Source organism: Salmo salar, chromosome ssa25, assembly GCF_905237065.1.
Source record: "Salmo salar chromosome ssa25, Ssal_v3.1, whole genome shotgun sequence".
NCBI classification, from domain to species: domain Eukaryota; kingdom Metazoa; phylum Chordata; class Actinopteri; order Salmoniformes; family Salmonidae; genus Salmo; species Salmo salar.
In genome coordinates this window covers 7465657-7489439 of record NC_059466.1, presented here as the reverse complement: position 1 = coordinate 7489439, position 23783 = coordinate 7465657, and the positions used below count along the sequence as shown (strand labels likewise).

At 42.1% G+C, this 23783-nt stretch overlaps 1 protein-coding gene across 1 annotated transcript in view; it reads right to left on the bottom strand.

Moving 5' to 3' along the window:
• Positions 1-23783, bottom strand: part of lrrfip1a (leucine rich repeat (in FLII) interacting protein 1a) — a 75781-nt gene that overhangs the window by 39787 nt on the left and 12211 nt on the right. The window contains exon 2 of the mRNA XM_014172961.2: positions 20864-20950. Coding sequence (XP_014028436.2) covers positions 20864-20950 — 87 coding nt within the window. The remainder of the gene's footprint in view (positions 1-20863; positions 20951-23783) is intronic.

Sequence of the window (23783 nt, the reverse complement as noted above, 5' to 3'; positions counted from 1 at the left end):
CTATTCGAGTGTATTGACTGATAGGATAATAAGATCATCATTTGACTCAAGTGGATCAGTGTCTGACTGGAACAAAAGCGTGCTGACATTGTGACTCTCCAGCACCCGAGTTCAAGGTATCCAGTAACGGTTCCAAGAAATGAAAGCTGCTTTTTTCAGATGGAGAGAAGGTTTAAAAAAGTGAGGGGGGGAAAGAATACACACCGAGGTATGTCTCTTAGGGGTGAGAGTACCTCTCACTGTCCTCCTGGAGAAATGAAAAGGAAAAGAGAATACACAGATAGAGATTAAGGGACAAATGACAGGACAGGAGGTGACGCTTAGGACAAGGTCAACATAGGTGTTCAATTAGGCATGTCAGAGAGGGGTTTCAGCAAGAACCCAAATTTAAACTCAACAGCACACTTGCATGCAAAAACACACAATGATTCCAAAAGGAAGACTTCTAGCACATATGCTCACTTCTTACAAGTCAACTCACTGTGGCTATTAAACTGAGGAGAATTGAAAGTGAAGGGTAATTGCCTGCTAAACTTTGACAGTGAACCATTGTCAATGGTCAAGTGCACTGCATCCATTCCCTAGGCAGCCATGCATGCAGTTCAACATATCACTATGGCCATGGATAGTAATCCTGTCACCCAACCACTCAAGCTGTAAACATGGTCACACACAGATTAGCTTCTGTTCTGCAGCGGCACCTCTCATACCTCCTAAATGCTGTGGTTGGTTACTTGGTATTGATGCCCGATACCTTCACATCATTTCAGTACATCTTTTAAAAACACAATATGACAAGAGACGCATGTCACACAGTGTCCAGTCTGGTGGATCTGAACCACCCAGGTAAACTGTACAAGAATAAGATAATCGTTTGGCAGTACAACAGGATAATCAAACCCCATGCAGTCCACACGAAAGGGATAGGACATGCAGATCCAAACCCATTCAACATGCACATATATTGTCTGAACAACTGGATTATCATTAGATGTGCGACCTTATAAATCAATAATCCGCTCTAGAACTTCTAAGCTAAAAGGTACATTGCACACAAAAGCCTCTTGGATAAAAACAAAAAGCAAATGCAATACAGGTTTAGGAGGAAAGCCCATTTTTTAAATCTCAGCTTTGCCCTGTGGCTAACAACTGACATACCACTGGCTCTCTGACATTTTTAACAGTTTTGAATATTCAAAATGAGTAAATTTCCATACTGCATTAAATCAAAACAAATGATTATTCCACAACTGTTAGTACAGCTAATTCATTCAGCGATGCATAGGTTTGTCAAAGATGAATTCTTGTTATTGACTCCCATAACCAGGAGGCGACTGTACCATCCATTGCGTGACGTTCATATTTGAGATTATTAAAAGTAGCCACCCTTTGCCTTGACAGCTTTGCACACTCTTGGCATTCTCTCAACCAGCTTCATGGGGTAGTCAACTGGAATGCATTTCGATTAACGGGTATGCCTTGTTAAAAGTTAATTTGTGGAATGTCTTGTCTTCTTAATGCATTTGAGCCAATCAGTTGTGTTGTGACAAGTTAGGGGTGGTATACAGAATATTGCCTTTTACCATATAGGGCAAGTCCATATTAAGGCAAGAACAGCTCAAATAAGCAAATAGAAACGACAGCCCATCATTACTTTAAGACATGAAGGTCAGTCAATAAGGAACATTTCAAGAACTTTGAAAGTTTCTTCAGGTGCAATCGCAAAACCATCAAGCGCTATGATGAAGCTGGCTCTCATGAGGACCGCCACAGGAAAGGAAGACAGAGTTACCTCTGCTGCAAAGGATTAGCTAGAGTTACTAGCCTAAAATTTGCAGCCCAAATAAATTCTTCAGAGTTCAAGTAACAGACATCTCAACATCAACTGTTCAGAGGAGAATGTGTGAAATCAGGCCTTCATGTCTAATTGCTGCAAAGAAACCACTAAAAAGGACACCAATAAGAAGAAGACTTGCTTGGGCTAAGAAACACGAGCAATGGACATTATACCGGTGGAAATCTGTCCATTGGACTGATGAGTCCAAATGAGATTTTTGGTTCCAACCGCCATGTATTTGTGAGACGCATATCAGGTGAACGGATGATCTCCGCATGTGGATCCGACTGTGAAGCATGGACGTGGTGGTGTGATGTGTGGGGGCACTTTGCTGGTGATACTGTCTGTGATTTCTTTAGAATTTAAGGCACACTTAACCAGCATGGCTACCACAGCATACTGCAGCGATACACCATCCCATCTGGTTTGAGCTTAGTGGGACTATAAATTTGTTTTTCAACGGGACAATGACCCAACACACCTCCAGGCTGTGTAAGGGCTATTTGAGCAAGAAGGAGAGTGATGGAGTGCTGCATCAGATGACCTGGCCTCTACAATCACCCAACCTCAACCCAATTGAGATGGTTTGGGATGAGTTGGAACGCAGAGTGAATGGAAAGCAGCCAACAAGTGCTCAGCATATGTGGGAACTCCTTCAAGACTGTTGGAAAAACATTCTACGTGAAGCTGGTTGAGAGAATGCTAAGAGTTTACAAAGCTGGCAAAGGGTGGCTACTTTGAAGAATCTGAAATATATTTTCATTTGTTTAACGCTTCTTTGGTTACTACATGATTCCATAAGTGTTATTTCATAGTTTTTATGTCTTCACTATTATTCTACAATGAAGAAAATACAAAAATAAAAGAAAAACCATGAAATGAGTAGGTGTGTCCAACATTTATAATGGGAATGCATTTTTTTTTTTTACTACTTAGCATTTGAATTCAAGCACATTTTTACAAGATGATAATGAAAGTAGAAAAACAGTACAGGAAATACATTTTAAAAAGCAAGTAGCAACAAGCCTTCCTTCTGAACCTGATAGATCTATAGAAGCGGCCAGGGCAATTGAGGAGGAACCAGGGAAACAAAGGGAAAGAATAAAACAAGTGACTTTGGGAAACAAAGAGAATAGAAAATAGATAGACCGAGAAAGAAAAGAAAAAAGAAAGTAAATCTGTATTCGGTATGTAAAGCTACATAGGAGAGAGAACAGTACAGTAATTAGAGTAAGGGCCACACAGAGAGAAGATATTGCTAATGACAGAACAATAAATATACTTCCAAGAGCTCTGCTGAGATTGGGAGAAGTGTCCAACACATCACATCCGGAGGACACTGATGCAATTCTGATCTAAGTATTTATATATATTTTTTAAATTATTAAAAAAACACCTTTATTTAACCAGGTAGGCCAGTGGAGAACAAGTTCTCATTTACAACTGCGACCTGGCCAAGATAAAGCAAAGCAGTGTGACAAAAACAACAGAGATACACAAGGGATAAACAAACGTACAGTCAATAACAATAGAAAAATATGAGTACAGTGTGTGCAAATGAAGTAAGGCAATAAATAGGCCATAGTGATGAAGTAATTACAATTTAACAATTATTAACACTGGAGTGATAGATGTGCAGATGAGGATGTGCAAATAGAAATACTGGTGTGCAAAAGAGCAGAAAAACTAAAACAAATAAGGGATGAGGTAGGTAGTTGTTTGGATGGGCTATTTACAGATTGGCTGTGTACAGCTGCAGCGATCGGTAAGCTGTTCTGACAGCTGAAGCTTAAAGTTAGTGAGGGCGATATGAGTCTCCAACTTCAGTGATTTCTGCAATTAGTTCCAGTCATTGGCAGCAGAGAACTGGAAGGAAAGGCGGTCAAAGCAGGTGTTGACTTTGGGGATGACCAGTGAAATATACCTGCTGGAGCGCGTGCTACGGATGGGTGTTGCTATGGTGACCAGTGAGCTGAGATAAGGCAGAGCTTTACCTAGAAAATACTTTTAGATGACCTGGAGCCAGAGGGTTTGGCAACGAATATGTAGTGAGGACCAGCCAACGAGCGCATACAGGTCGCAGTGGTGGGTAGTAATTGTTTGACATTGTAATTTGTAGAATTTTTTTTGTCCATTTGGACAACAGAAATACATTTTCTGCTTTTCCAACAAAAAAACCCCCCAAAAAATTGACAGGCTTATGAATTCATTAATTATGAAATGCATTAGCAATTGCAATCACCAAATGAAGTCTGATGAACTCAATATGGGCGGTTCCTTAAAGTGTTTGTAGAGGCTCTTCTAAAAAGCCTCCAGTTTACTTGTACAAGCTTTTTGATCTGGTCTTGGTGGACATCTACGTGAGCAAATAAGCAAACCAAACAAGATCCTCCTACCGATCTGGTTCAACAACCGGTTTCAATTATCTGTTCTATACGTTGTAACTTTGAGCTCTGTCTACAAGCTGTGGTTGCTGAGTCAAAATCTCTCTCCCCAATACCAAGCCAACAGTGCTCCTCATACTTTTAATACTAGAACAGCCATAGGCCAACACACCCTGCCGTTTGATTTTGTAATAAAAATAAATCTGCCATTTCCCTGACTTTTCCTAAACAGTTGCATTTTACATTGCGCAGTTGTCAGAATTTTTAAGTCACGAACAGAAAAGTTTAGAGCCTGTTTACCAACAATCGTGCACACGACCTTACAATTACATTTGAATATCGATGATGAGTAAGGAGATTCAATTTAGAACAAAAGCAAATGAATGAAAAATTATGAACACCAAGAAAGCAGCTACTGCTGCCAAGGAGACAGCCACCGGAGGGGAGGTGCACCAAGCTGTCAATAATTCAACTGGCTAGTTTGCCTGTATGTGAAGAGAAGGGTGGGCTGTACTTTGATCCTGCTGCTCTGATTGAATGGAGATCGCTTCGCTCTATCCAATCGCTTCATATTTCACCCGAAGCCGGCTCCATTCTCTTGCTTCATATTTCACCCGATCACTCCTCATCACGTTTCGGTCTGATCATTGAGATTGCTGCTGCCTCCTGTTAGCCTGCTACTATGATAAATCAATAGGTGAGGATGTTTTCTAGCAAGCTATCAATATGCATAATATCTAATAAGCGAAGCGAGAGTAGGGAAATTAGAAGAAACACTGATGTGCATTCAGACTGAATAACAGCAAACTTATAGTTGAGTTTACATACACTAAGTTGACTGTGCCTTTAACTTCATTGGGATAGGGGGCAGCACTGGGAAGTTTGGATGAAAAGCGTGCCCAGAGTAAATTGCCTGTTACTCAGGCCCAGAAGCTAGGATATGCATATAATTGGTAGATTTGGATAGAAAACACTAACGTTTCCAAAACTGTTAAAATAATGTCTGCGTATAACAGAACTCATATGGCAGGCAAAAACCTGAGAAGAATCCAACCAGGAAGTGGAAAATCTGAGGTTTGTAGTTTAAGTGTTTGCCTATCCAAGATCCTGTGTCTGTGGGGTCAGATTGCACTTCCTAAGGCTTCCAGTAGATGTCAGTCTTTAGAAGTTGTTTCAGGCTTGTATTGTGAAAGGGGATCGAATAAGAGCTGTTTCAACAAGTGGTCAAGCTGAAAGACATTAGTTTAGTCTCACGCGTGAGCGCGACGCTCGTTCTCTTTCCTTTTTAATGACAACGGAATTGTCCGGTTGGAATATTATTGAAGATTTATGATAAAAACATCCTAAATATTGATTATATACACACATCGTTTGACATGTTTCTATGAACTTTGACTTTTAGTCTGGATTGATTGCCCGCGCTTTGTGCATTTGGATTACTGGACTAAACACGCAAACAAAAAAGGAGGTATTTGGACATAAAGATGAAATTTATCGAACAAAATGAACATTAATTGTCTAACATGGAGACCTGGGAGTGCCATTAGATGAAGATCAAAAGGTAAGTGATTAATTTTAACGCTATTTCTGACTTTTGTGACACAGCCATTTTCCAACCAAGGAGAGGTATGGTTCTCTGTGGCTAGGCGCTGACCTAACATAATCACATGGTGTGCTTTCGCCGTAAAGCCTTTTTGAAATCGGACACAGCAGCTGGATTAACAAGAAGTTTATCAAGAATCCTATGTCTAACACTTGTATCTTTCATCAATGTTTATGATGAGTATTTCTGTAATTTGATGTGGCTCTCTGCAATTTCACAGGATGTGTATTTGAGACAATGCATTTCTGAACAAAACGCGCCAATTTCAAATGAGGTTTTTGGACATAAAGATAAACTTTATCGAACAAAACACACATTTGTCTAACATGGAGTCCTGGGAATGCCATCCGGTGAAGTTCAAAGGTTAGTAATTCATTTTAACGCTATTACTGACTTTTGTGACTCCTCTCCTTCTTTGGAAAATGGCTATGGTTTTCTGTGGCTAGGCACTGACCTAACATAATCGCATGGTGTGCTTTCGCCGTAAAGCCTTTGAAATCGGAAACTGTGGCTGGATTAACAAGAAGTTTTCTTTAAAATGGTGTATAATACTTGTATGTTTGAGGAATTTTAATTATGAGATTTCTGTTTGAATTTGGCGCACTGCAATTTCACTGGCTGTTGGCGAGGTGGGACGCTCACGTCCCAAACGATCCCAGAGAGCTTAAACAGCTTGAAAAATTCCAGAAAATGATGTCATTACTTTAAAAGCTTCTGATAGGCTAGTTGACATCATGAGTCAATTGGAAGTGTACCTATTGATGTATTTCAAGGCCTACCTTCAAACTCTGTGCCTCTTTGCTTGTCATCATGGGAAAATCAAAAGAAATCAGCCAAGACCTCAGAAGAAAATTTGTAGACCTCCACAAGTCTGGTTCATCTTTGGGAGCAATTTCCAAATGCCTGAAGGCCCAACATTCATCTGTACAAACAATAGTACGCAAGCATAAACACCATGGGACCACACAGCCGTCATACCGCTCAGGAAGGAGACGCGTTCTGCCTCCTAGAGATGAACGTACTTTGGTGCGAAAAGTGCAAATAAATAGCAAAGGACCTTGTGAAGATGCTGGAGGAAACAGGTACAAAAGTATCTATAAAATGAGTCCTATATCGATATAACCTGAAAGGCCACTCAGCAAGGAAGAAGCCAGTGCTCCAAAACCGCCATAAAAAAGCCAGACTACGGTTTGCAACTGCACATGGGGACAAAGACCTTACTTTTTGGAGAAATGTCCTCTGGTCTGATGAAACAAAAATAGAACTGTTTGGCCATAATGACCATTGTTATTTTTGGAGGAAAAAGGGGGAGGCTTGCAAGCCGAAGAACACCATCCCAACTGTGAAGCGCGGGGGTGGCAGCATCATGTTGTGGGGGTGCTTTGCTGCAGGAGGGACTGGTGCACTTCACAAAATAGATGGCATCATGAGGTAGGAAAATTATGTGGATATATTGAAGCAACATCTGTCAGGAAGTTAAAGCTTGGTCGCAAATGGGTCTTCCAAATTGACAATGATCCTAAGCATACTTCCATGGTATTGGAGTGGCCATCACAAAGCCCTGACCTCAATCACAGAACATTTGTGGGCAGAACTGAAAGGGTGTGTGCGAGCAAGGAGGCCTACACACCTGACTCAGTTACACCAGCTCTGTTAGGAGGAATGGGCCAGAATTCACCCAAATTATTGTGGGAAGCTTGTGGAAGGCTACCCAATACGTTTGACCCAAGTTAAACAATTTAAAGGCAATGGTACCAAATACTAATTGAGTGCATGTAAACTTCTTACCCACTGGGAATGTGATGAAAGAAATAAAAGCTGAAATAAATCATTCTCTACTATTATTCTGACATTTCACATTCTTAAAATGAAGTGGCGATCCTAACTGACCTAAGACAGGGAATTTTTACTTGGATTAAAATGTCAGGAAATGTGAAACACTGAGTTTAAATGTATTTGGCTAAGGTGTATGTAAACTTCCGACTTCAACTGTATATAGACTATGCACGGCCCTGTTCAATTTATCAAATCAGTTATTGTTTCCTTGCTTAAACCGCAAGCAACACCTTTCAAACATTTCTCTCAAAACACAGGGATGTGGATTTGCATGGGAATAATATCAGAGGATTTTGGAGTTTGCCAAAAAAACTGTTGGTTATTCTGGCTGGAATTGTAACTCTCCTGCCATGTAAATGGCAGATTCGGACAGGACTAAAATTACAGATGTGTTTTGTGCTCGTACACATACAGCAATTACATTACCTGACCGCCCCAAGAAAATGAATGCCGTTCATATAGGGCTTTAGGCATAATAAAACAAGTATTTTTTTTCCAATCACTAGTATCAACTGTCAATTTACAGATATGATTACGAGTATTAGCCAGAAACGTAGGCAAAAAGGGGACGACCGTTCTCTAGCGGGTACTTGAAGGAAGAGAACCCCAGCGTTTCTATTCGCACGGGACTAGTATTACTATAGAAGGTCGCCTATGTGAGTCTGCAAAGCTGTCAAAGGAAAAGGGTGGATACTGAAGAATCTAAAATCTATTTTGATTTGTTTAAAACTTTGGCTTAATACATGATTCCATGTGTTAACAGTTTAAGTCTTCACTATTAGTAATATTATTATACAATGTAGAAAATAGTAAAAATAAAGAAAAACCCTTGAATGAGTAGGTGTCCAAACTTTTGACTGGTACTGTATATTACACTTGATCTTTCTTGAATAAGTAAGTTAATTTCTTTTTGTTTTTCCTCCAACTTATTCTGTGCCTCTATGGCACAGCTTTTATTGCCATCTGTGTTATTCCTTCCATTTCCTTTGTTAATATGGACTCTTGAACTAAATTGCTTTTGTTTAAGAGAGGAATATTGAATTGCATGGCCTCTAAAGGCATAATTGCAAAAAGTGTTTTCTAATGATCATTTATTTAGCCTTTTAAAATTATAAACTTGGATTAGCTAACACAACGTGCGATTTGAACACAGGAGTGATGGTTCCTGATAATGGGCCTCTGTACGCCTACGTAGATATTCCATTAAAAAAATCTGCCATTTCCAGCAACAATAGTAATTTATAACATTAACAATGTCTACACTGTATTTCTGATCAATTTGATGTTATTTTAATGCACAAAAAATGTGCTTCTCTTTCAAAAACAAGAACATTTCTAAGTGACCCCAAACTTTTAAACGGTAGTGTATATGCTAATTGTTTGATGGTCCGACAGCATTCGGTCCCCTTTCATCACTTTGAAAACTTTGGTGCCAGTAGTCTTAATTCATGATTTCCCTGTCTGACGTCTATGTCCGTGCTTGCTCCATCGTTCTAGCCAAAAGATCTTGCCCCAACCTTGGCAAAGTCCCCTCGCGGCAGATTCACTGACCCTTTATGGTTAATGCCCGAGACCTGTCAGAAGAGCAGTTATTGTTAGAGATCGACTTCTAAAGAGAAACGCTGACACAAGTCTGTCACATTCAAGGACCTCCGAGCTGAACAAACGTGTTTGCCATTCAATCTCCAAAATATCACGAAGGAAAATCATGTGTACTTAAATAAAACAGATGTCCCATTGCCACATGTATGCCAAATTCAAAATAAAAGCATTATGAAACCTCTTCTCCCAAGCTTTGACTGCTGAACTCTGACCTCAGAGCACTGTCTACAAAAGACACCTAGCTACTAAACAAAACCATGTGACAATCTGTTTTGTGGCTCTGTGAGACACGTGGGAGTCGGCATTCTGGAAAAGATGTTCTGAGAACCAGCATGATTTAAGTGCCTCTCAGCAAAATGTCAATCAACAATCCATATTTCTCTAGCGATTCGATTACAGAAAATGTTTTGGATTCAAGATCATTTCAAAGGAAACACCATTTCAAATGAAGGTAACACTTCGTATTCAAATCAAATGTTATTTATCACATGCTTTGTAAACAACAGGTGTAGACTAAGAGTTAAATGCTTACTTACAGGCCCTTCCCAACAATGCAGAGAGAAAAATAATAACACAAGGAATAACACAATGAGTAAAGAAAACACGGCTATATACACACACACACAGGGCAGCAGTACCGAGTCAACATGCAGGTGTATAAGGTAATTGAGGTAGATATGTACATACAGGTAGGGGAATAGTGACTAGGCAACAGGATAGACAACCAGTTGCAGCAGAGTTAGTGCAAAGGGGGAGGGTCAATGCAGACTGCTAAATAGTTAGTCTGTGTAGCTATTTGGTTGTCTTATCAGAGAAAGACATAATATGGAAAAGAGCAAACATGTTCACTCCTTACTGATGTGGATACAGAGGAACTTGAAGCTCTCGACCCGCTCCACTACAGCCCTCCATTTCCTGTAGTCCACATTCAGCTCCTGTCTTGCTGACATTGAGGGAGAGGTTGTTGTCCTGGCACCACAGCGCCAGGTTACTGACCTCATCCCTACAGGGAGTCTCATCTTCGGTGGTCAGGCCTACCATTGTCATGTCGTCAGCAAATTTAATGGTGTTGTTGCAGTCATGGGTGAACAGGGAGTACAGGAGGGGACTAAGCACGCACCCCTGAGGTGCCGCCGTGTTGCGGGTCAGTGTGGCGGCTGTGTTGTCTACCCTCACCAGCTGGGGGCGGCCTGTCAAAGCCCAGGATCCAGTTACAGAGGGAGTTGTTCAGTCCCAGGGTCCTGAGCTTAGTGATGGGGTTGAACACTGAGCTGTAGTCAGTGAACAGCATTCTCACATAGGTGTTCCTCTTGTCCAGGTGGTAAAAGGCAGTGTGGAGTGCAATAGAGATTGCATCATCTATTGATCTGTTGGGGCGGTATGCAAATTGGAGTGGGTTCAGTGTGTCTGGGATAACTGTGTTGATCTGCGACTTGACCAGCCTTCGAAAGCATTTCATGGCTACAGATGTGAGTGCAACAGGACGATAGTCATTTAGACAGATTACCGTGGCGTTCTTGATCACATGACTATGGTGGTCTGCTTAACCTGTTGGGGCTAGGGGGCAGTATTTTTACGGCCGGATAAAAAAAACATACCCGATTTAAACTGGTTACTCCTCTTGCCCAGAAACGAGAATATGCATATAATTAGTAGATTTGGATAGAAAACACTAAAGTTTCTAAAACTGTTTGAATGGTGTCTGTGAGTATAACAGAACTCCTATGGCAGGCCAAAACCTGAGAAGATTCCATACAGGAAGTGCCCTGTCTGACAATTTGTTGTCCTTCGTGTTGCATCTATCGAAAATACAGCATCTGTGCTGTAACGTGACAACTTTCTAAGGCTTCCATTGGCTCTCTAAAGCCGCCAGAAAGTGGAATGGGGTGTCTGCTGTCTCTGGGCAAAGTACAGCAGCAGAGTTTGTAAGTGGTCAGCCTGGGGACAGTGAGACTGAGATGCGCGTTCACGAGACTTCTCCATGTTTTTCCTTTCAGCCTTTGAATGAATACAACATTGCCTGGTTGGAATATTATCGCTATTTTACGAGAAAAATAGCATAAAAATTGATTTTAAAACAGCAATTGACATGCTTCTAAATACGGTAATGGAATATTTAGAATTTTTTGGTCACAAAACGCACTCGCGCATTACACTTCGGATAGTGACCTGAACGCACGAACAAAACGGAGGTATTTGGATACAACTATGGATTATTTGGAACCAAAACAACATTTGTTGTTGAAGTAGAAGTCCTGGGAGTGCATTCTGATAAAGAACAGCAAAGGTAATCCAATTTTTCTAATAGTAATTCTGAGTTTAGTGAGCCCCAAACTTGGTGGGTGTCAAATTAGCTAGCCTGTGATGGCCGAGCTATGTACTCAGAATATTGCAAAATGTGCTTTCGCCGAAAAGCTATTTTAAAATCTGACATAGCGATTGCATAAAGGAGTTCTGTATCTATAATTCTTAAAATAATTGTTATGTATTTTGTCAACGTTTATGAGTAATTTAGTAAATTCACCGGAAGTTCTCAGTGGGTATGCTAGTTCTGAACATCACATGCTAATGTAAAAAGCTGGTTTTTGATATAAATATGAACTTGATTGAACAAAACATGCATGTATTGTATAACATAATGTCCTAGGAGTGTCATCTGATGAAGATCAAAGGTTAGTGCTGCATTTAGCTGTGGTTTTGGTTTTTGTTAGATTAACGAGTCTTGTCTTTAAAATGGTGTAAAATAGTCATATGTTTGAGAAATTGAAGTTATAGCATTTGAGGTATTTGTATTTCGCGCCACGCGATTCCACTGGCTGTTGACTAGTGTGGGACGCAAACGTCCCACCTAGCCCAGAGAGATTAACCTCTCTTGGGTAGGGGGCAGTATTTTCATGTCCGGATGAAAAGTGTGCCCAAAGTAAACTGCCTGTTACTCAGGCCCAGAAGCTAGGATATGCATATAATTGGTAGATTTGGATAGAAAACTCTAAAGTTTCTAAAACTGTTAAAATTGTGTCTGAGTATAACAGAACTGATATGGCAGGCAAAACCCTGAGGACAAACCATCCCACAAAATAAATTCAGCCTACCACTGTTTAATGGCTGTCACTTATAAGACAAAATCCTCCCAGATTGCAGTTCCTAGAGCTTCCACTAGATGTCAACAGTCTTTAGAAAGAGTTTCATGCTGGGTTTTGTAAAAATGAGCCAGAAATTTTTGTTTTTCTAGGTGGCTCCCATTTTGGCTGTAGTGTTTCCAAGCGCGTGGAAGATAGCGCATTCTTTGGCATTTTTCTCTGGTAAAGACAATAACGATTCTCCGTCTTAAATGTTACTGTTTATTTACATATTAGGGTACCTAAGGTTTGATTATAAACATTGTTTGACTTGTTTGTAAAAGTTTATTGGTAAAGTTTGGGATTCATTTTGATGGAGGGAACCTGGGTGGATTATTGACTGAAGCGTGCCAGCTAAACTGAGGTTTTATGGATATAAAAAGGACATTATCGAACAAAAAGGACCATTTGTGATGTATCTGGGACCTTTTGGCGTACCAACAGAAGATCAAAAGGTAAGGCATTTATTATATCGCTATTTCTGACTTTCGTGGAGCACCTGTCTGGTTGAAATATGTTTTTCATGCTTTTGGATGTGGGGCGCTGTCCTCAGATATTCACATGGTGTGCTTTCGCCGTAAAGCCTTTTTGAAATCTGACACAGTGGCTGGATTAACAAGAAGTGAAGCTTTATTTTGATGTATTACACTTGTGATTTTATGAAAGTAAAATATTTATAATTCTATAGTTTGAATTTCGCGCTCTGCAATTTCACCGGATGTTGGCCAGGTGGGACGCTACCGTGATGATTTTCCTGTGCGATTGTCTCAGAGGTCATAGCGAAATTTCTTGTAAGCGCCCGTATTAGTGTCCCGCTCCTTGAAAGCAGCAGCTCTAGCCTTTAGCTCAGTGCGGATGTTGCTTGTAATCCATGGCTTCTGGTTGGGATATGTTCGTACAGTCACTGTGGGGACGACGTCATCGATGCACTTATAAGCTGGTGACTTGTGGTATTAGATGAATCACAGAACATATTCCAGTCTGTGCTAGCGAAACAATCCTGTAGCTTAGCATCCTCTTCATCAGACCACTTCCGTAATGAGCGCATCATTGGTACTTCGTTTGAGTTTTTGCTTCTAAGGCGAAATCAGGAGGATAGAGTTATGGTCAGATTTGCTAAAGGGAGGGTGAGGTAGAGCATTGTTTATGTTTCTGTGTGTGGCGTAAAGGTGATCTAGAGTTATCGGCTCTAGTTGCACAGGTGACATGCTGGTAAAAATTCAATAACATTTGTTATTGAAGTAGCAGTCCTGGGAGTGCATTCTGACGAAGACAACAAAAGGTAATCAAACTTTTATAATAGTAAATCTGATATTGGTGAGTGCTAAACTTGCCGGGTGTCTAAATAGCTAGCCCGTGATGGCTGGGCTATGTACTTAGAATATTGCAAAATGTGCTTTCACCAAAAAGCCATTTTAAAATCGGACATAGAGTGCATAGAGGAGTTCTGTATCTATAATTCTTAAAATAATTGTTATGCTTTTTGTGAACGTTTATCGTGAGTAGTTTAGTAAATTGTTAGTGAATTCGCCGGAAGTTTGCGGGGGGTATGCTAGTTCTGAACGTCACATGCTAATGTAAAAAGCTGGTTTTTGATATAAATATGAACTTGATTGAACAAAACATGCATGTATTGTATAACATAATGTCCTAGGGTTGTCATCTGATGAAGATCAAAGGTTAGTGCTGCATTTAGCTGTCTTCTGGGTTTTTGTGACATTATATGCTAGCTTGAAAAATGGGTGTCTGATTATTTCTGGCTTGGTACTCTGCTGACATAATCTAATGTTTTGCTTTCGTTGTAAAGCCTTTTTGAAATCGGACAGTGTGGTTAGATTAACGAGAGTCTTGTCTTTAAATAGCTGTAAAATAGTCATATGTTTGAGAAATTGAAGTAATAGCATTTCAAAGGTTTTGAAAATCGCGCCACAGGATTCAACTGGCTGTTACGTAGGTGGGACGAATTCGTCCCGCCTGCCCCAGAGAGGTTATAGCCCTATACAGCTTGTTGAGTGAGATTTTAGTGTCAGCATCAGTTTGTGTTGGTAAATAGACCGCTATGAGAAATATAGATTCAAATTATCTTGGTAAATAGTATGGTCTGCAGCTTATCATGAGAAAAACTTGAGACTTCCTTAACATTAGAGATCGCGCACCAGCTTTTCTTAACAAAGAGACACACCCCTCCCCCTTTTGTCCTACCCGAGGCTGCCATCCAGTCTAGACGATGCATGGAAAAAAAACAGCGAGTTGTACAGTACATTATCCATGTCAGCCACGACTCCGAGAAACATAGAATATTATGATTCTTCAGGTCCCGTTGAATAAACTCAAGCGGAGCTCATCCAGTTTGACTGTACAGTCGCTAATAGAACGCAGGGAAGAGGCGGTTTATATGCTCGCCAACTGTCTCGTCAGGATCCAGGCTCGCTTGACTGTTGCACCTTCATTTCTTTTGAATCCCGGCGATTAGGGCCCGGTCGGGAGTAAGCAGAAATTCCAGAGCTGCCGACTCGTTGAAGTAGAAAATTGTCATGCAAATCGAGGTTAGTGATCGCTGTTCTGATGTACAGAAGCTGTTTTTGGTCATAGGTAATAACTAAAAGAAGTTAAGATCAGCTTAAAATAAAACACAAAACATAATTGGTCAAGAGCCCATAAAATGTCCGCTATCCTCCACAGCACCAGGCCCCGACCAAAGTATTTGATAAATGCTGATAGATTTTCTTTAACGTAAATGCAATGTTATAGAAGGGTGCAGACACTTTTTTGGTGATTTCACTTGTTTTTGAAAAACTTACCCCAGCCGCAATAGACTTCCCCATTGCTCATTGTGCACTGTGGGGGTGACCAAAAGACCTTAATAAAATCCCCCAAAAACACCCAAATACGTCCCTTTTATAAACTGCGTGTAGCCCACGCAGCACAGCTGGTGGAAGAAATGGCTCGAGTCACACTAAATGGAATATAATGTTGCGGATAAAGCTAGGCATGACAATTTCATGTGTACAACATCTAAAGACCTACATCACTATACAGTGAGCGTGTCTGTTTTTGGTCAAGAATGAAAAGCGTTACTTAATTTTTCAAGTGTATATAAACACGTAAATACTTAACTTGCCTCGCTCAGTGCAAGCCAATTAATCAGATGAGTTACATTCACACAATAAGCTTTGGTACTGTACCGCCCACTTCATGTCCCAACTAGCTTCAAACAGCCCGAGCTCACCTTTCTATTTGGAGGGGTCCCCGGACGCCCATTGAGGGCAGCCCGGATCCTCCTCCCTGCCAACCACCGCCCGGCCGTCCTGCTGCTGTCACGATGCAAACGTAGCGTGTGCCATATAGACGTCGCCAATGATGACGGCCTGGCTTGCAGATGGGATCAGGGAGGTTGAAAGGTCCCAGGTCAGATGATGCTACAACAACGACCTGATGATTCAGGTTAGCGCTACTGTAGAGATACAGCTAGTAATCCACAGCTGGCTTGAGAGTTTCTCCAGTTGAAAAGTTTATCTCCTAAAGTTAGCATCCGGACAGTAGTAGAAAGCATAGCCACCCTCTGCTCGTGTTGTTCAGACTCAACGTCGTTGGAGCAAAGCACTGTTAGTCAACTAGAGGCTTCACTAAGGAGCACAGACCACTAAGCTACTTTGAGGCTTGGATTGAGGGTTTAAACTACACACAAACTTCCTGACCAGACTAATCTGAACACTGACTGTTAATCTGTGTTAATTGAGTCACTGACTCAAAGCCACAAGAGTGTAGAACATATTTCAAACGTTGCTTGATAGGGGGAGATGGTTGAAATGGTTTAGTCAACTTCCTCAATAGTTGGTCGAGATGATCCACCTGTTTATGTCTACCATAACACAGGGACGGTGCTATTTGCACAACCACGTGTCTTTTGAGTGTCTCATTGCTGGCATTTTTCACATCTAAAAATGGGACAAATGCTAAATATAATGACAAACTCCGGAGGTAGGACTAAGTCACTATTATTCAAGTCACAAGGTCAGAGTCGAGTCCCAAGCAGAGCGGATCGAATCAAGTCCAAGTCGTGCATTCTAACAGCAAGTAACAAGTCAAGTAAAAACAAATATCTATAGCCTACATGCAATGACTTGTTCAACTACAAATCTTTGTCTATTTATTGAGGCTACACCACATTTTTACTATGTAATACATTTTAAAAACAACAAATTCCAAATGCAAACGATCAATGTCAATTTACCAAAAGACCAGTAGGCCTATGCTAGTAATTGTTGCTTGATGCCCTAAGGCTGGTGAGCTTTCAAAGTAAACAGTTAATATTCTTGATCACCAATTTTTTTTGGAGCTACATATTTATGGCAATAGTCTTTCCCTACAATTTAATGTTTGCGCTGCACCAAATCCTATAGTTGTACAGTAAATCAGAAACTGCTCGCTAGCAGTGGTTCTTAAACTATTTTATATGGATAATATGAGGTAGGCTACTCTTTTTTCCAGGCAAACCCAAAGAAAATGAAATAAGTGCGCCTTGCTTACTAAAATGGATAGGATTATCTGTGTGCTAACCTTTGCGCTCCAATGCTGATGACCAGGTATTAGTCAACAGTCAAGAAGCACACCATTTTGTTTCTAAAGCACAGATTAGATGTTTTTGTAACTAAACCTAGCAAACAAAATCAATGTCCTCTCACTGTCAACTGTGTTTATTTTCAGCAAACTAAAAGGTGTAAATGTTTGTATGAACATAAGATTCAACAACTGAGACAAACTGAACAAGTTCCACAGACATGTGACTAACAGATATTGAATAATATGTCCCTAAACAAAGGGGGGGGGGGTCAAAATCAAAAGTAAGTCAGTACCTGGTGTGGCCACCAGCAGCATTAAGTGCTGTGCATCTCCTCCTCATGGACTGCACCAGATTTGCCACATCTTGCTGTAAGATGTTGCCCAAATATTCCACCAAGGCACCTGCAAGTTCCCGGACATGTCTGGGTGGGGGGTGGGGGGGAGAAATCAGAGCCCTCACCCTCTGATCCAACAGGTCCCAGACGTGCTCAATGGGATTGAGATCCGTCCGGTCTCGTCGCTGACCATGGCAGAACACTGACATTCCTGTCTTGCAGGAAATCACGCACAGAACAAGCAGTATGGCTGGTGGCATTGTCATGTTGGAGGGTCATGTCAGGATGAGCCTTCAGGAAGGGTACCACATGAGGGAGGAGGACGTCTTCCCTGTAACGCACAGCGTTGAGATTGCCTGCAATGACAACAAGCTCAGAACGTGGACGCTGTGGCACACCGCCCCAGACCATGACGGACCCTCCACCTCGATCCCGCGCCAGAGTACAGGCCTCGGTATAACATTCATTTCTTCGACGATAAACACGAATCCGACCATCACCCGTGGTGAGACAAGACCGTGACTTGTCAGTGAAGAGCACTTTTTGCCAGTCCTGTCTGGTCCAGCGACGGTGGGTTTGTGCCCATAGGCGATGTTGTTGCCGGTGAGGTCTGATGAGGACCTGCCTTACCTGCCTCCGACATTCTGTTTAGAGCCAGTTTGCGGCAGTTCTGTGAAGGTAGTAGTACACAGCGTTGTGCCTGAAGGGGAATAGGCTTTGTCATGCCCTCTTCACGACTGTCTTGGTGTGTTTGGACCATTCTAGTTTCTTGTTGATGTGGACAACAAGGAATTTGAAGCTCTCAACCTGCTCCACTACAGCCCCATCGATGAGAATGGGGACGTGCTCGATACTCCTTTTCCTGTAGTCCACAATCATCTCCTTAGGTCTTGGTTACGTTGAGGGATCGGTTGTTATTCTGGCACCACCCGGCCAGGTCTCTGACCTCCTCCCTATTGGCCGTCTCGTCGTTGATCAGGCCTACCACTGTTGTGTTGTCTGCAAACTTAATGATGGTGTTAGAGTCATGCCTGGCCATGCAGTCGTGGGTGAACAGGGAGTACAGGGGGGGACTGAGCACACACCCCTGGGGAGCTCCAGTGTTGAGGATGAGCATGGCAGATGTGTTGCTACCTACCCTCACCACCTGGGGGCGGCCCATCAGAAATTCCATGATCCAGTTGCATAGGGAGGTGTTTAGTCTCAGGTTCCTTAGCTTAGTGATGAGCTTTGAGGGTACTATGGTGTTGAACGCTGAGCTGTAGTCAATGAACAGCATTCACACATAGGTGTTCCTTTTGTCCAGGTGGGAAAGGCCAGTGTGGAGTGCAATAGAGCTTGCATCATCTGTGGATCTGTTTAGGCGGTATGCAAATTGGAGTGGGTCTAGGGTTTCTGGGATAATGGTGTTGATGTGAGCCATTACCAGCCTTTCAAAGCACTTCATGGCTACGGATGTGGGTCTGTAGTCATTTAGGCAGGTTGCCTTGGTGTTCTTGGGCACAGGGACTATGGTGGTCTGCTTGAAACATGTTGATATTACAGACGCAATCAGGGACATGTTGAAAATGTCAGTGAAGACACCTGCCAGTTGGTGCGAGCATAGAAGTGATTTAGCTTGTCTGGTAGGCTCGTGTCACTGGGCAGCTCGCGGCTTTGCTTCCCTTTGTAGTCTGTAATAGTTCGCAAGCCCTGCCACATCCGACGAGCGTCGGAGCCGGTGTAGTATGATTCAATCTTAGCCCTGTATTGACGCTTTGCCTGTTTGATGGTTCGTCGCAGGGCATAGCGGGATTTCTTGTAAGCTTCCGGGTTAGAGTCCCGCACCTTGAAAGCGGCAGCTCTACCCTTTAGCTCAGTGTGAATGTTGCCTGTAATCCATGGCTTCTGGTATGTACGAACAGTCACTGTGGGGACGATGTCCTCAATGCACTTATTGATAAAGTCAGTGACTGATGTGGTGTATTCCTCAATGTCATCGGAAGAATCCCGGAACATGTTCCAGTCTGTGATAGCAAAACAGTCCTGTAGTTTAGCATCTGCTTCATCTGACCACTTTTTTATAGACCGAGTCACTGGTGCTTCCTGCTTTAATTTTTGCTTGTAAGCAGGAATCAGGAGGATAGAGTTGTGGTCGGATTTACCAAATGGAGGGCGAGGGAGAGCTTAGTACACGTCTCTGTGTGTGTATAGTACAGGTGATCTAGAATTTTTTTCCCTCTGGTTGCACATTTAACATGTTGATAGAGATTTGTTAGAACTGATTTACGTTTCCCTGCATTAAAAAGTCTCCGGCCACTAGGAGCGCCGCCTCTGGGTGAGTGGTTTCCTGTTTTCTCATTTCCTTATACAGCTCACTGAGTGCGGTCTTAGTGCCAGCATCTGTTTGTGGTGGTAAATAAACAGCCACGAAAAGTATAGCTGAGAACTCTCTAGGCAAGAAGTGTGGCCTGCAATTTATCACAGTACACACTACTTCAGGCGAGCAAAATCTAGAGACTTCCTTAGATTTCCGGCACCAGCTGTTTAAAAATATGCACAGAACGCACCGCGCCCCCCCCACTCGGGAGGTCCTTAGTTTTTATATTTTTAATACATTTGCAAACATTTCTAAAAACCTGCTTTTGCTTTGTCATTATGGGGTATTGTTTGTATATTGATGAGGGAAACAAAACAATTTAATACATTAGAACCTTATTCTAAAACGAAATGTGGAAAAAGTTAAGGGGCCTGAATACCTTCCGAATGCACTGTAAGCTGGCAACTAGGTAGTACCATGTGCTCTAGAATATTCTAGATGTAAGGATTGCATAACTTCAAGATCACTCTAAGATTAGACTCATCTTATTAAGAAACGATGGGTCCAAAAGGCAAAACTAGGATCCCTTATTTCCTAGATCTCTAATGATAATGTTCTTGGCTGTTGATTATACTCATGGTGTTAAAGGGATAATGTGACTTTTTGGCAATTCATTTTTATGTCTCTGTGTGTAGTTTGAAGGTAGTTTCACAAGCGATTGCTAAATAACGTTAGAGAAGACTTAGTCATTCTGCTAACACTAGTTAGCAGTTGTGCTAAATCTATGTAGTTAGCAACTGCGCTTACGCTAGTTAGCAATTTCCTTCAAACTGCACGCAGACAAAAATAGTTGCCAAAGTCTCACACTATGACTTAAGAGTGTAGGCTAATTTGTTTGGTAGAAATGACCAGCTGTGCATTCTAGTGCAATGGAGATTACGGCACACCATTAACACTGGTGACGTCTGGACCCACCCTGGCACAGGACGTTTAAGAATGAAACACTGTTCACAGGAAATGCCTTTTGTCTTTAATAGCAGACACCGCTTCCCGACCTGACTCCTTGGTCATGGGTCATGGTGCCTAAAGCTTGGGGTAGTTTTGGGATTAAGTCATTGTAAGGTACCTTACTACATCAGGTCTGGTTTTGTCTGTCGTTTTGAACTGTAGTTGTTCTGTAGGTATGGATACTATTTTGCATGCATGTTTGTGTGCATGTGTTCTATAACATAAGTGTAAACATTGTGTGTGTATTGGGGTGTAATGTAGTGCTCTTTAGTTATACCTCCTCCTGTTGTCTCTCCAGCTCCTTCATACGGATTTCTCTGGCCTCTGCCCTGGCCACCCTCTTCAGAGCAAGCCTGGCCTCTGCCTAAGTTAGAGAGAAAGATGAAAACAGGGAGAAAGAAAGGGAAGATGAATAGAGAGCAAGGGAGAATGAGAGAGATCATTAGTTTAGCATGAACTCCAACATCTATAAATGGAGAGGATGAACATGTCACCAGAAATAATTTTCCTAGACAGGGCTCATGTTCCCAACAGTATGTTGCAATGCACTGCTGGGAAATTAACCACGTCAACTTCCATTAATAATAGAACATTGCTTATTTTGTAATATTCTACAGTATATGGCACACAATGATTCAATCTTTAAATACATTAGGAAAGGCAAACAGACACATGCAACCCTTGATAATATACATTTTTAAAAAATCAAGGTTTCATTTGGAAGGCTGGTATGTGAGTAAAATAAGCACCTGACTAAGTGACTATCAAAAGGGAGCTACATTATTTATTTAAAGAGTCTTTTACAGAAATAATTGTGTGTATTCCGGTTTGTATATTTACGTGAAATGTTCTAGTTTTATTAGTTGTATGTACAGGATACACATGGTATATACCGTCCAATGAAATGCTTACTTGCAAGTTCCTTAGACAACAATACGAAATAAGAAAATACCACCTCTGGGATTAATTGAAACGCCAACTGCGAGCCAGGCCTAATCGCCCAATATCAGTGCTCAACCTCACTAATGCTCGTGGCTGAATGGAAGCAAGTCCCCGCAGCAATGTTCCAACATCTAGTGGAAAGCCTTCCCAGAACAGTGCAGGCTGTAGCAAAGGGGGGGGGGAGACCAACGATTCTGGAATGAGATGTTTGACGAGCAGGTATTTTGGGGAAGGAGGGATTGGGGGAGCAAGTGTTTAAATTGTGCAGAATGCCAAGTCTGGTAGCAGTAGTTGTGATGTGTGTGAAGAGATTTGAAACCCAAATTGGTCTACATGGACAAGTTCTGGCCTGGTTTAGATCTTATCTGTCGGAAAGATATCAGTTTGTCTCTGAATGGTTTGTCCACTGACAAATCAATTGTACATTTCGGTGTTCCTCAAGGTTCCGTTTTAGGACCACTATTGTTTTCACTATATATTTTACCTCTTGGGGACGTCATTCGAAAACATAATGTTAAATTTCACTGCTATGCGGACGACACACAGCTGTACATTTCAATGAAACATGGTGAAGCCCCAAAATTGCCCTCGCTAGAAGCCTGTGTTTCAGACATAAAGAAGTGGATGGCTGCAAACTTTCTACTTTTAAACTCGGACAAAACAGAGATGCTTGTTCTAGGTCCCAAGAAACAAAGAGATCTTCTGTTGAATCTGACAATTAATCTGGATGGTTGTACAGTCGTCTCAAATAAAACTGAAGGACCTCGGCGTTACTCTGGACCCTGATCTCTCTTTTGAAGAACATATCAAGACTGTTTCAAGGACAGCTTTTTTCCATCTACGTAACATTGCAAAAATCTGAAACTTTCTGTCCAAAAATGACGCAGAAAAATGTATCCATGCTTTTGTTACTTCTGGGCTGGACTACTGCAATGCTCTACTTTCCGGCTACCCGGATAAAGCACTAAATAAACTTCAGTTAGTGCTAAATACGGCTGCTAGAATCCTGACTAGAACCAAAAAATGTGATCATATTACTCCAGTGCTAGCCTCCCTAGACTGGCTTCCTGTTAAGGCAAGGGCTGATTTCAAGGTTTTACTGCTAACCTACAAAGCATTACATGGGCTTGCTCCTACCTATCTTTCCGATTTGGTCCTGCCGTACATACCTACACGTACGCTACGGTCACAAGACGCAGGCCTCCTAATTGTCCCTAGAATTTCTAAGCAAACGGCTGGAGGTAGGGCTTTCTCCTATAGAGCTCCATTTTTATGGAATGGTCTGCCTACCAATGTGAGAGACGCAGACTCAGTCTCAACCTTTAAGTCTTTACTGAAGACTTATCTCTTCAATAGGTCCTATGATTAAGTATAGTCTGGCCCAGGAGTGTGAAGGTGAACGGAAAGGCTGGAGCAACGAACCGCCCTTGCTGTCTCTGCCTTGCCGGTTCCCCTCTTTCCACTGGGATTCTCTGCCTCTAACCCTTTTACAGGGCTGAGTCACTGGCTTACTGGTGTTCTTCCATGCCGTCCATGGGAGGGGTGCGTCACTTGAGTGGGTTGAGTCACTGACGTGGTCTTCCTGTCTGGGTTGGCGCCCCCCCTTGGGTTGTGCCATGGCGGAGATCGTTGTGGGCCATACTCGGCCTTGTCTTAGGACGGTAAGTTGGTGGTTGGAGACATCCCTCTAGTGGTGTGGGAGCTGTGCTTTGGCAAAGTGGGTGGGGTTATATCCTGCCTGTTTGGCCCCGTCCGGGGGTATCATCGGATGGGGCCACAGTGTCTTCTGATCCCTCCTGTCTCAGCCTCCAGTATTTATGCTGCAGTAGTTTATGTGTCGGGGGGCTAGGGTCAGTCTGTTACATCTGGAGTATTTCTCTTGTCTTATCCGGTGTCCTGTGTGAATTTAAATATGCTCTCTCTAATTCTCTCTTTCTGTCTTTCTCTCGGAGGACCTGAGCCCTAGGACCATACCTCAGGACTACCTGGTATGATGACTCCTTGCTGTCCCCAGTCCACCTGGCCATTCTGCTGCTCCAGTTTCAACTAAGCTGACTCATCATTGTTGGTCATCAGGCCTACAACCATGGTGTCATCAGCAAACTTGATGGAGTTGGTGTCGTGCAAAGACACGCAGTCGTGGGTGAACAGGGAGTACAGCAGAGGGCTGAGGACACACCCCTGGGGGGCCCCTGTGTTAAGAGTCAGTGTGGAGGAGGTGTTGTTGCCAATCCTCACATCCTGTGGTCTACCCA